This window comes from Schistocerca americana, chromosome 1 (genome assembly GCF_021461395.2).
Source record: "Schistocerca americana isolate TAMUIC-IGC-003095 chromosome 1, iqSchAmer2.1, whole genome shotgun sequence".
NCBI classification, from domain to species: Eukaryota; Metazoa; Arthropoda; class Insecta; order Orthoptera; family Acrididae; genus Schistocerca; species Schistocerca americana.
This window is the reverse complement of record NC_060119.1, coordinates 1,214,539,894-1,214,557,503: the sequence shown is the minus strand read 5'-3', so window position 1 is coordinate 1,214,557,503 and position 17,610 is coordinate 1,214,539,894. Positions and strand designations below refer to the sequence as shown.

The window sequence follows — 17,610 nt, the reverse complement described above, 5'->3', positions numbered from 1 at the left end:
CCCAAACATACAAGAGACTGTGGCATCAAACACTTCAGTTTACATTATCTCAAATGAATCATGCGATTCCCATGAATCCCTGAACAATAAAAGAAAATGGTATCGTACACTTCAATTGACAGGACACACTGTAAAACGTCTCACAGCCGACAAGAACAGAACAGCAAACGCAAACGAATAAAGAAAAACAAAACAAAGATGGCAATGAATCGTGAAGGATCATGGTAGCGGGACCACAGAGACATCTATCGGTAGCTCGACATTTCTACATCTACATCCATACTCCGCAAGTCACTTGATGGCGTGTGGCGGAGGGTACCTTGAGTACCTCTATCAGTTCTCCCTTCTATTCCAGTCTTGTATTGTTCGTGGAAAGGAGGTTTGTCGGTATGCCTCTGTGTGGGCTCTGATCTCTCTGATTTTATCCTCATGGTCTCTTCGCGAGATATACGTAGGAGGGAGCAATATACTGCTTGACTCCTCACAGCCGACAAGAACAGAACAGCAAACGCAAACGAATAAAGAAAAACAAAACAAAGATGGCAATGAATCGTGAAGGATCATGGTAGCGGGACCACAGAGACATCTATCGGTAGCTCGACATTTCTACATCTACATCCATACTCCGCAAGTCACTTGATGGCGTGTGGCGGAGGGTACCTTGAGTACCTCTATCAGTTCTCCCTTCTATTCCAGTCTTGTATTGTTCGTGGAAAGGAGGTTTGTCGGTATGCCTCTGTGTGGGCTCTGATCTCTCTGACTTTATCCTCATGGTCTCTTCGCGAGATATACGTAGGAGGGAGCAATATACTGCTTGACTCCTCAGTGAAGGTATGTTCTCGAAACATTAACAAAAGCCCATACTGAGCTACTCTCTTGCAATCTTAACACTGGAGTTTATCTATCATCTCCATAACGCTTACGTGATTACTAAATGATCCTGTAACGAAGCGCGCTGCTCTCCATTGGATCTTCTCTATCTCTTCTATCAACCCTATCTGGTACGGATCCCACACTGGTGAGCAGTAGTCAAGCAGTGGGAGAACAGGTGTTCTGTAATCTACTTCCTTTGTTTTCGGACTGCATTTCCTTAGGATTCTTCCAATGAATCTCAGTCTGGCATCTGCTTTACCGAAGATTAATTTTATATGGTCATTCAATTTTAAATCACTCCTAATGCCTGCTCCCAGATAATTTATGGAATTAACTGCTTCCAGTTGCTGACCTGCTATATTGTACCTAAATGATAAAGGATCTTTCTTTCTATGTATTCGCAGAACATTACACTTGTCTACATTGAGATTCAATTGCCATTCCCTGCACCATGCGTCAATTCGTTGCAGATCCTCCTGCATTTCAGTACAATTTTCTATTGTTACAACCCCTCGATATACTACAGCATCATCCGCAAAAAGCCTCAGTGATCTTCCAATGTTATCCACAAGGTCATTTATATATATTGTGAATAGAAACGGTCCTACGACACTCCCCTGCGTCACACCTCAAATCGCTCTTATTTCGGAGGACTTCTCTCCATTGAAGATGATATACTGCGTTCTGTTATCTAGGAACTCTTCAATCCAATCACACAATTGGTCTGATAGTCCATATGCTCTTACTTTGTTCATTAAACGACTGTGGGGAACTGTATCAAGCGCCTTGCAGAAGTCAAGAAACACGGCATCTACCTGGGAACCCTTGTCTATGGCCCTCTGAGTCTCGTGGTCGAATAGTGCAAGCTGGTTTTCACACAATCATCTTTTTCGAAACCCTTGCTGATTCCTACAGAGTAGATTTCTAGTCTCCAGAAAAGTCAGTATACTATAACGTAATATGTGTTCCAAAATTCTACAACTGATCGACTTTAGAGATATAGGTCTATAGTTCTGCACATCTGTTCGATGTCCCTTCTTGAAAACGGGGATGACCTGTGCCCTTTTCCAATCTTTTATGACGCTACACTCTTCTAGGGACCTACAGTACACTGCTGCAAGAAGAGGGGCAAGTTTCTTCGCGTACTCTGTGTAAAATCGAACTGGTATCCCATCAGGTCCAGCAGCCTTTCCTCTTTTGAGCGATTTTCGTTGTTTTTCTCTCACTCTATCATCTATTTCGATATCTACCATTTGGTCATCAGTGCGACAATCTAGAGAAGGAACTACAGTGCAGACTTCCTCTGTGAAACAGCTTTGGCAAAAGACATTTAGTATTTTGGCCTTTAGTCTGTCATCCTCTGTTTCAGAATCATTTTGGTCACAGAGTGTCTGGACATTTTGTTTTGATCCACCTACCACTTTGACATAAGACCAAAATTTCTTAGGATTTTCTGCCAAGTCAGTACATATAACTTTACTTTCAAATTCATTGAATGTCTCTCACATAGCCCTCCTCACACTGCATTTCGCTTCCTGTAATTTTTGTTTGTCTGCAAGGCTTTGGCTATGTTTATGTTTGTTGTGAAGTTCTCTTTGCTTCCGTAGCAATTTTCTAACTCGGTTGTTGTACCACAGTGGCTCTTTTCCATCTGTTACGATCTTGCTTGGCACATACTCATCTAATGCTTATTGTACGATTGTTTTGAGCTTTGTCCACTGATCCTCAACACTATGTGTACTTGAGATAAAACTTTTGTGTTGAGCCGTCAAGTACTCTGAAATCTGATTTTTGTCACTTTTGCTAAACAGAAAAATCTTCCTACCTGAAATCACTGATGCTGTAACCGCTTTATGATCGCTGATTCCCTGTTCTGTGTTAACTGTTTCAAATAGCTCAGGTCTGCCTGTCACCAGAAGGTCTAATACGCATATCCGCTTAGCACTACCATCACCCACTATTAGTGGGCGAGGCCACTACATGCTTGTCGAACTGGCTGCCAGCGATTCAGTTGTCGAGAATGTTTGCCGCAGCTTCGAAATGCTTGAAACATTGAAACAGTCAATGACACCGCTTTTCCCACCAAAAGCTGCACTGGTATCGTTCGTATTGCAATTACCAACACGAAAAAATGAAATAAAAAATTTACGTCCGTGAAATAAATCTTTGGCACTCTTCCAAGTTCTCAACATCGTAAAAAAATTACTTTGTTGACAAAAAAGTTTAGGGGTACGCATCCCCCAGTGCTCCCCCAGAAAAACAGCACTGGCTATAACTGCCTCATGATCACAGATACCAGTTTTGATGTGGCCATCCTCAGAGAGGTCAGCTGTATTTGTTGCCATGAGATCTAATGTATTTCCATCATGAGTGGAGTTCCAAACTATCTGTTCTAGGTAGTTTTCAGAGAATGTATTTAGTAACGTTTCATAGGATGTCTCATTGCATCCACCACTAACAAAAATATAATTACCCCAACAGATTGTTGGATGATTAAAGTCTCCTCCAATGATTACGTATGATTATGGGACAAATATGCCACCTCCATTTCCATTTCCCTATCCTTTCAGTATTGTGTATGCTTAAATTTTCTCCATAGATCTCACTACTATCAGCTTCAGGAGATACTGAACTTAATTGATGAAACAAAAAATAAAAAATGGTGCAGGTGAAAGGGAATGCAAACATCTAAGAAATGAGACTGTCATAAAGTGCAAATTGGATAAGCTTGAATGGCTAGAGGGAAAGAAAATTTAGGTTGTTTGTTTTAATTTAACTATCGGTTTTGTGTCATCTCTCTATAAGTGCCCACACACTGTGTGTGTTCTTGGCATATGAATCACTGCAGCACACATACAAATAATTCTGATTTGAAAGCAACTAATTCTTATATTATAGTAAAATTTTAATAATTCTTCGACATATTCTAGAATTTTCATGGCTCACATATCATATTCTCAAACAGAGTCTACCACCTTAGTCTAGATTGTTGAGAGTTTCAAAGGGAGAGTTAGACAATGATTGGCTGATAAAAGGGAAGGAATACAATAGAAGATGAATGATTGGTAGTCAGAGATAAAATAGTGATAGCAGTAGAGGATCAAACTGCCAAAAAGACAAAACCTAGTGGAAATCTTTGGATAACACAGGAGATGTTGAATTTAAATGAGAGGAGAAAATATGAAACTGTAGCAAGTGAAACAGGAGAAAAGGAGTGCAGATGTCTAAATTGTGCAATTGGCAGAAAGTGCTGTATGTTTAAGCAGTAACTGTCAGAGGATGAATACAAGGCTGTAGAAGCATGCATAACTAGGGTAAAGATAGATGCCACCTATACAAGATTTAAAGAGATTTTTGGAGAAAAGAGAAGCAACTGTATGGATACTGAGAGCTCATGTGGCAAGTCAGTATTAAGTGAAGAACGGAAAGCAGAAAGGTGGAAGGAATGTATAGAAGGATTCTAAAATGGAAATGGACTTGAAGGCAATATTATAGAAAGGGAAGATGAAACAGATGAAGACAGGAGATATGATACTGGGAGCAATAAAAGATCTAAGTTGAAAAATGACCCCTGAAGTGGACAGCATTCAATCGGAATTATTGAGACCCTTTGGGGTTTGACGTCCCATCGACACTGTGGTCATTAGGGATGAGACTCTTGTGAGAGCCAGCCGTGACAAAACTGTTCCACCTGATGTGTGGGATATATGAGATAAGTGTTACCCCCAGACCTCAAGAAGAATGTAATAATTCCAGTTCCAAAGAAAGCAGGAATTAACAAATGTGAATATTACCGAACCATCAATTTAATAAGCCATGGTAGCAAAGGATCAGTTTCGAAACCAGAGAAATGTGGGAACACATGAGACAATATTGACCCACAACTTTTCTTGGAAAATAGGTTAAAGGAAAGCAACCCTCCATTTATAACATTTGTAGACTAAGAGAAAGCTTCTGACAGTGTTGACTAGAATACACTCTTTGAAATTCTGACGGTTTAGGTGATCAAATACAGGGAGCGAAAGGTAATACAGCTTGTATAGAAACCAGACTATAGTTATAAGATTCGAAGGACATGAAGGAAAAGTAGTAGTTGAAAAGGGAGTGAGACAGCGTTATAGCCTGTCCCTAATTTTATTCATGCTGTACACTGAGCAACCAGTAGAGAAAATTTGGAGAAAGCATTAAAGTCGAGATGGAAGAAATGAAAACTTTGAGGTTTGCTGATGACATAATTCTGTCAGAGATAGTAAGGAACTTGGAAGAGCATTTGAACAGAATGGATAATATCTTATAAAGAGGTTATAAGATGCGCACCAACAAATGAAAAACAAAGATAATGAAATGTACTCAAATTTAATCAGGCAATGCTGAGGGAATTAGATTAGGAAATGAGGCACTAAAAGTAGGAGTTGAGTTTATCTAAAGTGTAGCCTTGTGTGGAAGTGTAGCATGGTAAAGAGTTCAGTCAAGAAGAGAGTAGAAGCTTCTGAAATATGGCACCACAAAAGAATGCTGAAAATGAAATGGGTAGGTTGAAAAACTAATGACAGTTTGTGGCTAAACTTGACTAAAAGAAGGGATTGGTTGACAGTACACATTCTTAAGCGTTAAGGAATTGCTAATTTAGTATTATTTGGAAGTGTAGGGGATAAAAATTGTAGAGGGAGATCAAGGGATGAAATATCAGGTTCAAATAGGTGTAGATTGCAGTAGTTAATCAAAGATGAGAAGGCGTAAACAATATAGACTTGCATGGAGAGCTGCATCAAACCAGCCCTAGGGTTGAACATTACAACATTATTTTGGAATATTGTCCCCCTTATTGCAGTAAAGATTCTTGTATGGTTAGTGCAATTTTTCCAATTTTTTATTGTCATTCAATGTTTGAAATTTTACAATTGTGATGTAAACATAGTCCTTATGACTTCAACTGCTGCATTGTAGTATTGTGTTTTATCCATTTTATAACGTTCATACTGTGTTCAATTTAGTTTCTCACTTCAGCATTAGTTAATATTGAATTCATTGTACATTAATATTGTTTTTGACATTGTTACATTAGTTTGTCAGTGAGAATATGTTCGTCAAAAGTTTGAGATACAGTTATCTCAGAGAAAAACCAGTACAGTGGAACTTTGATTTTACATTCTCCAATTGTACATTTTTCGTGATTCTATACAATAAATTCATAGCCCCTGTGAAAAACCCATAAGATAAATGTTAAAAATTCCTCGATTTTATATTTCTTCCTAGTAAGGTTTACCTTGATTGTAAGTTTTTACTCGACGTCTCACTTGACTTCATCTCTTCCTATTGACATTTGATTTGACTGAATGAGTTATAAAGGCACAAAAGACAAATGGTTTGCACCATGGGTAGTGGCAGAGTTATGGGAATATTTTAGGCCATTGTGGAGAGGGGAGATGTGAAATGATGACATAATTCATGATCACTATTGACAAACAACTTGCAACATTTAGCTTCACCCAGCAGTTATGGTACAAGTACTGCTAGGTTGCAGTGGTAATGGAAAAACAAGACAGTCAACGCAAAGTGTTCTGGACTGAGCTAATACGTGAGGAAGGGGCCAAGCCGGCATCTTTTCTTGTCCAACTTATAACTCAGTCTCATCTTTTTGTATGTATTTCTTATATTCTGTATTCAACAACAATATCAGTTGTCAACCTTTTAAATAAAAACACTGAATCTCAAAGAATATGCTCAGTCATAATAGAAGAAACATTGCCCATTTCTGGCTAGTGAACTCTTATTGGCTGGCAGATTGTTAAGTCGCCCAGGAGCCAGTACAGCCACCACACCACACTAACACATATCTAAAATGAGCTCACCTACTGGATGTGTGGAGAGGGGGAGCGATGGGAGTGCTGGTAGGGATGAAAGCATTTTGTGAAGTGCTGAAAATATACTTTTTGTGCAGATGATGTGCTATGACAGAGATTTCACCCAGAAATAGAACAAGGGTTTTGCAATAGCAGATTTTAAAGACTTTCCTGTTCAAATTGACATGATACAGTTGCAACAACTACATACACTATTCGTGTATATATTTTCCATTGCACACACCACACACTGTAGATCATAAAGACTGGCAGCAGTGATAGAGGACATGAAGTGAAACTGTAGCACCTGAGCCTTCTTTCAAATTTACATTTTACACAATGTACAGAAAGTCACTGCACTGACTTCTAATAAGCTTGCAACATTTATTGGGGAAGTAAATTCATTTTTTTAAGTCTCTGTTCCTCTCATCAAGCCTAAAATAACACTTTAACAGTGGTGAGCATATGAAGCATGGCTCATAAGAAAAGCATTAAACAATAACCGCAGTGGTGACAAAGTATGTCATTAAGCAGTTGAACATATAATTTGTGGTCGTAGCACGTCGGAAAACAGCTCGATTATCTTGTACCTGGATACCAATTTCAATCTTTTTAGAAGTTTTTACTTGCTGTTACACATCTGTGTTTTCCAAAGAACAGATGAAATTCATTACCACAAATTATTGTATAAACATTGTATTGCACATTTAATTTTCTTCTGTTAGACAGATTTTATACAAAGTATTGGAGAGGATTGCAATTTTTAATCATTTATGCCAATTACATTTGTTTTTGCTCATATTTTGGAGGTTTTTAACAGTTTCCATGGTTCTACATTTTCCTCAGTTTTGCGTTTTTTAAGTTTGGACCACACAAAAATGTAAAATAGGCACTTCACTGTATTTTTATCACAAGTTTCTCTATCATTATTTATACAAATTATTTTCTGGGTGTTGCCACTTCACATCTTAAAGGGAACTTGCAATTGCTGTAGTGTAACAGTACCTGAAATTAATGTAATACAAGCATGGCTAATTTAAAGTTTATTATTTAATGTTCAGATAAACATTGCACCAGTCAGAATGCAGCCCCATTTTGAATGCTTTGCCAGGCACGGTATGAGTTAGTTGCTGTTGGTAAGCAGCTGGAAATCAGTCCGACTGCTACTGAGTGATTGGAAGTTGCTTTGTGTGTGTGTGTGTGTGTGTGTGTGTGTGTGTGTGTGTGTGCTGGGCGTTTTGTACCAGATATACCAAAGGTACCTCAAGTACTGTCCTCTCAGGCATTCTCTCCTCTGAGGAAGAATGTAGAATGTACAAGATCTGTCATTATTCATCCAGTTGACTGTGAGTAGTGTGTCAGTGATAGGTCAAGGATCCCTGTACAGGGGAGGCAGGCACTAAGGAGAACTTGAGGTATTAAATCATCCCCCCCCCCTCCCCAAACAAAATTGAGGTGCTGTGCTCTACTGCAATTGAATCTGAGCCAATGAAATGTATTTCACTTGTTCAGAAGCCTGCTGTGGCCTGTCAGGGGAAGCAAGTTTTGATTGGTGGGACGGGGTCTGCAATTCAAACATGTGGCACATAAAGGTACCTCTTAGGGGAAATGGCAGCAAGGGATGGGAAGGATCACCTTGCACACACTGTGTGCCTGCCTGGAGGTCTTATTCAACATATTGAAGAGGCTAGTTCGACAGTCAATGGCAGATTGTGGCACACGAGCGAATGAATGATGCCTGTCACCTGGGTATCATTCCAGTGATTGGCACAGTGGGTTGAGAAAAGCAGCCTTGCTCTCGAAGATTCAACAAAACTCACAGTCTAAAGCATTGTCCATAGCACTGGTTCTGAGCCAGGTAGAAGGCTTGAATTGGAGACTTTGCAGGTTCTGTGGCAAGCTAGGCTGTGATTTCCTGGGCTTACACCATGGGCTTGGGAATTTTAGGGCCCTCCTAAATGGGTCAGGGGTGCACTACTCATCAAAGAGACCCAGAAATATTCATGCAAGACCAAAAGAAGATGCCTCCACAGATGAAATGATTAAAATCCTAGTGATAAACTGCCAGAGCTATCTATGCAGGGTGACAGGGTCTAAAGGATCCCAAAAGAGCAGTGGAGCTCATGTAATACTAGATACAGAAAAATGGCTAAAATCCAAAACTGACAGCAGTGAAACTTTTGGAGTACATTTAAGTGTATAAAGAAAGAATAGGCTAATAGGAAATGGAGGTGCTGTATTTGTCACAGTAGGCAAGAAATCCACTAAGCTAGAAGTTGAAGATGCATAGAAGAGTTTGTGGAAGACTCAGCGCCAATGCTGGTCATAAACTTGTGACTTTCTGTTGACCATGAGACTCAACCCAAAAGTAACTGAAAATTTTGGAGAAAACTTCAGTTCTCCAGGATGAAGTTCCTCAATCATACTGTCATCATTAGAGGAGACTTTAACTATCCTTCAATCAAATGGGATAACAACAGTTTTGTAACTTGTGAGCATGACAAGACATCCTTTTCTTGTTTGTCACTTCATTTTCCTCCTGATGCTGTGCCCATTGGCATGCTAGACCCTGCACTCTCTGCCAGAGAGCTATCCCTTCCTCTTCCTTGTCCCTCTGGATTGCTGCTTCCATCCACTGTGATAGTTGCTTTCTGGCCTGAGCTGCCGGAGTTGGCAGTCATGTTCGCATGAGATGTGCTTGCTTGTGTGAATGAATGGTGTGTGTTTTCTTTATCTGACGAAGGCCATGGCTGAAAGCTTATGTGTAAGTGTCTTTTAACTGTATCTGTCTGCAACTTAATGTGTCGTCTTTGTGGTAAGGAGCAGTCTATCTTTTCATAAATTGTTGATGGCTAAGTGAAAACTGCTGAGAACAGGTAGTTCAGGAACCCACTAATGATAGAAACATTTTAGACCTAATGACAGCCAGTAGACCTGATCCTTTTAACCTTAATCTTTTTTGAGATTCTTGGGGCCTCTGACTCTTCTCTTATGAACTTTGTGATGGGTCCCCCAGAATCTGAATGCCCAACCTAGTTCAGTGGGGGTTGGCCCCCCCCAGGGTTAATATCTCGATTATGTTGTGTGATCCATTCCATGGGCTAAAAGAAGTGTTTGTTGGGATAACTCATGTCCATCCATTTGGAGGGGGGGGGGGGGGGGGGGGGGAGACAGGGCCTTTAATAGTCATCCCTAACATGGAGTACAGACATTGCTTGATGAGTTTCTTTGGCACACTCTGCTGTTGGAAGTCACAGTCCTCTCCCACTACGAGACTGTTGATACAGCTGCACCTGTAAAACTAGGCAAGGTATTTTACTGGGTGCTACCATCCAGAGATTTTTTTAAGGGGCTGTAACTTTTCCCCAACCTCCTCCCCCATCAGTTATGAAATGAAACCCCAGGTTTAGCACATGCAATAGTAGATTTACTTTATGATCTTATGAGTTACCAGCTTATTTGAATGGTGCACATTACATTTTACTCAAGATACACGCTCACTGTTTGATTTGAAGGAGATCCCATTTTCCATGACCATCAAGATTACCAGATCTTTCTTTCATGGATTTTTTTTCCCATATGTGGTTGCACAGTGTTGTTTTATGAAGCCCCAGTAAAAAACGAAGATAAGCTGGTTAATAGGATCTAGATGACTGTCTCCTTGTACGACAGACAACAGCGAGGTTTGGAGAGTGTAGCAAAATATTTTGCATCATTATAGTGAATGAATGCATTGAGACTAGCAATACTCACTTTGAACCATTGCAATGAGATTAAGATGTTGCTGGAAGGAACAAGTTGATTATGTCAATAAAAAACAATATTCTTTCTGGATTATAAGTTCTTAATCTCAAAGAATATAACTAGGCATCCTCTACTATCTGCATAATTTTTATCCTAACAATTTTGGACAGACTGCGCAAATAGTTATTTAAATACAAACAAATTTTAACAGTTTTCACAAATATTAATGTACACTACGAAATTTACCATTATTGAAGATGGCGTGACAGTGCATACTGGATTAGTACTAGAGCAAAATAAACTAGCAGCTAGATGTATGAGAACTTTAAAAGTAAGTTACACATTATTATGGCAGGTCAAGTAACTTTTATTGTATGCTGCATAACACCTTAGAATGATAAAGGCACATGATACTATTGTTCAACATAGGCACTTCCTTTCTGTATCAACAGTCATAGCATTTTACCAATTGTTCATTTCCTCAATGGCAGAAATCCGCACCTTTGTCATAGAACCATTTGAGAACTGCTCATTACTTGATAATATCTTTCCCAGGTGTTATTTCAGCTTACCAAAAAGATGGAAATCACATAGTGCAAGATCTGGACTTCCTGATTAGCATTAGCCACTTCTGTGTGTTTGTCAATTGTTGGCAAAATTTCATTCCAGCTGAATGCAACATTGCATTTCGTCCATACACTGCCAGAATTTCATGGTGAAACTTTGTGTAATCTGGACCTTTTGCCAACAGGAATCGTACTGCCCCATGTACTGAACTTTGAACTACGTTCCCAGTTGCCATGCTATTTCAGTTGCACATGGTGATGCACCTGTTATCATTACCACAGCAGAACTGTGTCTGCAGGGAATCTAGAACATATACTCTCTTCTGACACTGAGCCATTCTTGTTTCGAAATGGTCATAGTATAGGACATCATGTGTAACTTACTTTTTGAAGAACCTGCGTATATTGCAATGCATAATGCACATACTGTTAATAAAGTGTAAGAAATGCTCCAGTGAATGCAAATGGGTGATGATAACTGATTATAAGTACTTCTGAACCCTTGATTTAGGTAGAACTATAGAACCTATTGTAGCTGAATGAACATAGTAGTACCATATGGAATGAACTCTACATGACGTCAGGACATAAAGAACACCAGTTGTGAAATTTGCCCAAGGGCTTTTTTAACTTTGTTTGTTATATTACAAGATAAAAAGCTTAACTGCTTTGTAACAGTTATTGAACAACCATATATATCACACATGAACTGTCATGTTTTGAAATATTTATCTTAAACATTGCACATGTAATTCCATACACAGTTATTATTATTATTATTGTTATACAATGATTATTAAACAAAGAAACAACCATATTTATAAATACATGTTGTAAATACTGCGCAAAAAAATTCAATGAGCTTGAAGAATTATAAAACTAGTGTGGTATTGTAAATAACATACATGCATGAGAGTGAGTTTGTCCAAAGCCTTCTTCAGCAAAGAAAAACACACACACACATATATCCAAACATGCAAGAATATCTCAGACACACATGACCACTGCCACCAGCAGCTCCAGCCAGAATTCTGTCTGCAACTCAGCGGGTCATCTTTACAATGAGAGCAATCTATCCTTTCCCTAATATTGCTGATATTCCAACCTTGATTTCAGCAGACGAATAATATGGAATAAAAGGTCTGCCACATGACTACTTTTCAGCTGTTGATTATAAAGAACTCTTAGAAATAAAACATTTATATAGCAAACATGAGTACTATAGACACACATGTGAACAGTCTCTCCATATTGAATATAACTGATTTTCAAAAATCTCAGATGAAAGCTAATACTGTGAAAGAAAGTGTTGGCGAAAAGAGTAAAGAATCTTATAGTCATTGCAGCAAAAAGAAGGTAGTAAGAAACATATTTTTACTGCCCCTGACGATAATAAGGTATTAATGGTAATATTTTCATTTCAGGAAGTTCACATCCAGGAGGACAGTCAAGATCTCAAAATGCCCACAGAAATCAGTCCAGATCACCATCTTTCATATGATGATATTGTAAAACTTACAAAAGCGAAACAAATTTATTTGATCGATGTTCGAGAACCCCAAGAGCTAAAAGAAACTGGCGAACTTCCTGAGAGTGTTAACATTCCTCGTAAGAATTCATTCACATTAATTACATCCTTTCAACTTGTTGAATATTTTTGTCTGTTGATAAAGTATTCTCCTATTTTTCTCTTTTTGGATTTTTATGGTAAATGTAACTATTACTGATAAATCAGTGGAAATCAAAAATGCATGTACAAAGACTGATGTAATTTTGCTGTGCTAAATCATGAATTTTCTTCTGATAAGTGTCTGATGGATATACCAGCATGACCTTTCGTTTTTCATTATTTTTGGCTTATATAGGATATTGTGTGAAAATCAATCCTACTTGTAGTTTCATAATAATTGTGAACTTGGGATTCTCATGAAGAAATAAAAGGAAGATTAAGGTTTAACATCCCATCAATAATGTCACTGGAGACAGAGAACAAATTTGTTTTGAGGAAGGAAATTTACCATGTCATTTTTAAGAAGCATCCCAGAATTTCCTTTAAAAAATTCAGGAAACCTACTTGAGACCTAAATCTGAATGGCTAGATGGTGGAACTGAACCACCATACTCCTGTATACAGTTGCACTATGTCAGTGGTATGAAGAAATGGAGAATTATCTGTTACATTTGGGAACGACTGACAGGTGATTATCAGTTTGGTCTGCATTTTTAATGACCTTACCAATCAGTACACATGACTGCTTATGGTTATGAAGTTTTGCCATTTGGACTTGCAGCTAATGGATTAGCTCTGTCTCTTTGTGCTCCAATTGCCTGGAGGTGGCTTTACAAAATATTTCTGAATCTTATCCAGACATGGACTCCCAGCCGCTTTCTGTGGCTTACACGGAGTGTGGATCATACCACGCCAAACAGTGCTCTACAACTATGTGTACATCTACACTCAGCAAGCCACTGATGGTGTGTGGTGGAGGGTATTTTTTGTACCAGTATCATTTTCCACTTTTCCTGTTCCAGTCACGAATAGTTCATAGAAAGCATGCGTGCGTGCTCAAATCTCTCTGATTTGGTGCTTACGGCCTTTTCAGGAGATATATCTGGAGGGAAGCAATATATTGGTTGACTTGTCCCAGAACATACTCTCTGTGAATTGTAATATTAAACCACATCCTGACATAGAATGCCTCTCTTGCAGTGTCTGCACTGGAGTTGACTGAACATCTCTGTGTTTCTTTCATGCTTACTAATAGTACCTGTAATCAAATGTGATGCTCTTCTTTGGATCTTCTGCATTTCCTCTATCAATCCTATCTACTGCAAATTCCAGGCTGACGAGCAACATTCAAGCTACTTTCTTTGTTGAAGGACTTCCTGAGAATTCTTCCAATGAATCTTAGTCTAGCATCTGCCATACCTTTGATCAATTTTATGTGGTTGTTCCATTGCAAATCACTCCACATCTGAACTCCTAGATATTTTATGAAAGTAATACTTCCAGTGGTTGTTTTGCAGTTGTGTAGTCATAACGCATTGGGTGTTTATGTGTATGTGCACCCAGTACATTATATTTGTTTATGCTGAGGGTCAGTTGCTACTCCCTGCACCAAGCACTAATCCTCTGCAGGTCTTCCTGCATTTCACCACAGTCCTCCAGCACTGAAACTCCTCTCTACACAACAGCATCATCCACGATCAGAGCGACTCCTGACATGCCAGCAATAAAAAAAATGTCTCTCACAAAATTTTGTACAGCAAGTACATCCAGCAGAAAAAGGATGTTAAAGAGTGGCAATCTGTCAACACTGTAACCACATGTATGGTAACTACCTCTGTCTGCACATATTAGGTGTGCTGTACAACAAGTGCAATGGCCAGAGTTTTGGGTTAGCAAGCAGGAGGTCGATGGTTTGATCCTGGGTTGAGGAATATGTTTTTTATTTGGTAAATCTACATCTACATCTACATGGTTACTCTGCAATTCACACTTAAGTGCCTGGCAGAGGGTTCGTTGAACCATTTTCATACTACTTCTCTACCATTCCACTCTCGAATGGCGTGTGGGAAAAAGGGACACCTAAATCTTTCCATTTGAGCTCTGATTTCTCTTATTTTATTATGATGATCATTTCTCCATATGTAGGTGGGTGTCAACAAAAAAATTTTTGCATTCAGAAGAGAAAATTGGTGATTGAAATTTCGTAAATAGATCTCACTGCAAAGAAAACTGCCTTTGTTTCAGTGACTGCCACCCCAACTCGCTTATCATATCAGTGACACTCTCACCCATATTGTGTGATAACACGACATGGGCTGCCCTTCTTTGCACTTTTTCGATGTCCTCCGTCAATCCTACCTGGTAAGCATCCCACACTGTGCAGCAATATTCCAGCAGAAGACGGACAAGTGTAATGTAGGCTGTCTCTTTAGTGGGTTTGTCGCATCTTCTAAGTGTTCTGCCAACACAGCACAGTCTTTGTTTCGCCTTCCCTACAGTATTATCTATGTGGTCTTTCCAATTTAAGTTGCTCGTAATTGTAATTCCTAGGTATTTGGTCGAATTGACAGCCCTTAGATTTGTGCGATTTATTGTATACCCAAAATTTATCAGATTTTTTTTAGTACCCATGTAGATGACCTTGCACTTTTCTTTGTTTAGTGCCAATTGCCATTTTTCATACCATACAGAAATTCTCTCTAGATCATTTTGTAATTGGAATTGATTGTCTGATGATTTTACTAGACGGTAAATTACAGCCTCATCTGCAAACAATCTAAGGGGGCTGCTCAGATTATCGCCTATATCATTTATGTACATCAGGAACAGCAGAGGGCCTATGACACTACCTTGCGGAATACCAGAAATTACTTCTGTTCTACTCGATGATTTAACCTCTATCACCACAAACTGTGACCTCTCTGAGAGGAAATCATGAATCCAGTCACACAACTGAGACAATATTCCATATGCATCGCAATTTGATTAATAGTCACTTTTGAGGAACTGGAAATCTAGGAATATGGAATTGATCTGAGATCCCTTGTCGACAGCACTCTTTGCTTCATGGGAATAAAGAGCTAGCTGTGTTGCACAAGAACGAAATTTTCTGAATCTTGTTGGTTATGTATCAATGAGTCATTTTCTTCAAGGTGATTCATAATGTTCGAGTACAGTATATGCTCCAAAATCCTACTGCAAATTGAGGTCAGTGATATGGTTCTGTAATTCAGTGGGTTACTCCTATTTACTTTCTTGAATACTGGTGTGACCTCTGCTACTTTCCAGTCTTTAGGAACAGACCTTTCATCAAGTGAGCAGTTGTATATGGTTGCTAAGAAAGGCGGTATTGTGTCTGCATACTCTGAAAGGAACCTGACTGGTATACCATGTGGACCAGAAGACTTGTCTTTCTTAAGTGATTTGAGTTGTTATGCAACACCTAAGATATCTACTTTTATGTCACTCATTCTAACAGCTGTTCTGGGTTCGAATTCTGGAATATTTACTTCGTCTTCTTTCATGAAGGGATTACGGAAAACTGTATTTAGTAACTCTGCTTTAGTGGCACATGTGGTGTCACCGCCAGACACCACACTTGCTAGGTGGTAGCCTTTAAATCGGCCGCGGTCCGGTAGTATACGTCGGACCCGCGTGTCGCCACTATCAGTGATTGCAGACCGAACGCCGCCACACGGCAGGTCTAGAGAGACTTCCTAGCACTCGCCCCAATTGTACACCCGACTTTGCTAGCGAAGGTTCACTGACAAATTACGCTCTCATTTGCCGAGACGATAGTTAGCATAGCCTTCAGCTACGTTATTTGCTATGACCTAGCAAGGCGCCATTATCAATTGCTATTTATCTTGTGATGCATGTACCGTCAGACCGATGTTTACCAATTATGGATTAAAATTAAGTATTCCAGAAGCTACGTACTTTTTTTACTAGACTCAACTCCTTTAACTGTTCCAGACCTCACGCCAGCCTGCGTGAGCTTAAACGCGTGCCTTTCGGCTTCCTTCTAGTGGCTTGGCTGTCTTGTCAAGTCACAACAGTTTGGCGACGAGGATTGGCGACGAGCCAATTCGCGTTTGTACCAATACAGACTGGTATACTTGTGTAATGGCTTCACCACAATCTCCAGATGTACTGTCTGAATTTTATGGCTTGGAGAATCAGCAGACGCAGGCCTTACTGGATGCACTTGGACAGCTCGTCCAGGGTCAACGTGCAATGCAAAACGATGCGGCAGCCGCCGCTTCACCGCTCACGCAGCCACAACACGCAGTTGCACCACCTTTTCGTCCTTTTGATGCGGCACTGGAAAGCTCACAGTGTTGCCAGATTGCCACTCTTTAATATCCTTTTTTCTGCCAGATGTACTTTCCGGATGAAATTTTGTGAGAGACATTTTTTTATTGCTGGCATTTGAGGAGTCGCGCTGCAAAGCCAGAGTGCGCGAATTTCGCTTCACCCTATATAGTGAAAAGTAGTGGTCCTGGACACTCCCTTGAGCTACAGAAAAAGTTACTTTTATGGCGAAGACTTTTCTCCATCAAGAATGACATCCCGTGACCTGTTTCACTGAAACTCTTCAGTCCAATCAAATACTTGGTCTGATACTGTGTGCAACTTGTATTTTGCTCATTAGGCAACAATGTGGAATTGTATTGAATGCCTCCCAGATGTGAAAGAGCACAGCATCTGCACCTGTATCTATTGGTTTCTGGGTTTCATGGATGAACAGAAGCTACTGGGTTTCACACGATCATTGTTTTCAGAACATATGTTGATTCTTACAGAGGAGGTTTATTGTGTTCAGATATTTCATAATACACAAGCAGAAAATGTTCCAAAATTTTACAACATACTGACATCACAGATATAAACCTATTGTTCTGTGCGCCTGTTTGACGGATCTTCTTTAAAACAGGAACAGGAATGACTAGTGTCATTTTCCAATCATTAGGAATGCTTCGCTCTTTGGTGTCTTATTAAAGAAGATGTGCATGGATAGTGATTTGTGAATAGTGATCAACTGGAAGGAGTTAAATTAATGTTTTCGATGGTC

The 17,610-nt window shown here is 39.4% G+C and overlaps 1 protein-coding gene across 1 annotated transcript in view; it reads left to right on the top strand.

Moving 5' to 3' along the window:
* LOC124619883 (rhodanese domain-containing protein CG4456-like) overlaps nt 1-17,610 on the top strand; it is a 54,118-nt gene that overhangs the window by 5,568 nt on the left and 30,940 nt on the right. Inside the window, exon 2 of the mRNA XM_047146511.1 lies at nt 12,451-12,634. Within this exon, the coding sequence (XP_047002467.1) occupies nt 12,487-12,634 (148 nt within the window). The 5' untranslated portion in view covers nt 12,451-12,486. The remainder of the gene's footprint in view (nt 1-12,450; nt 12,635-17,610) is intronic.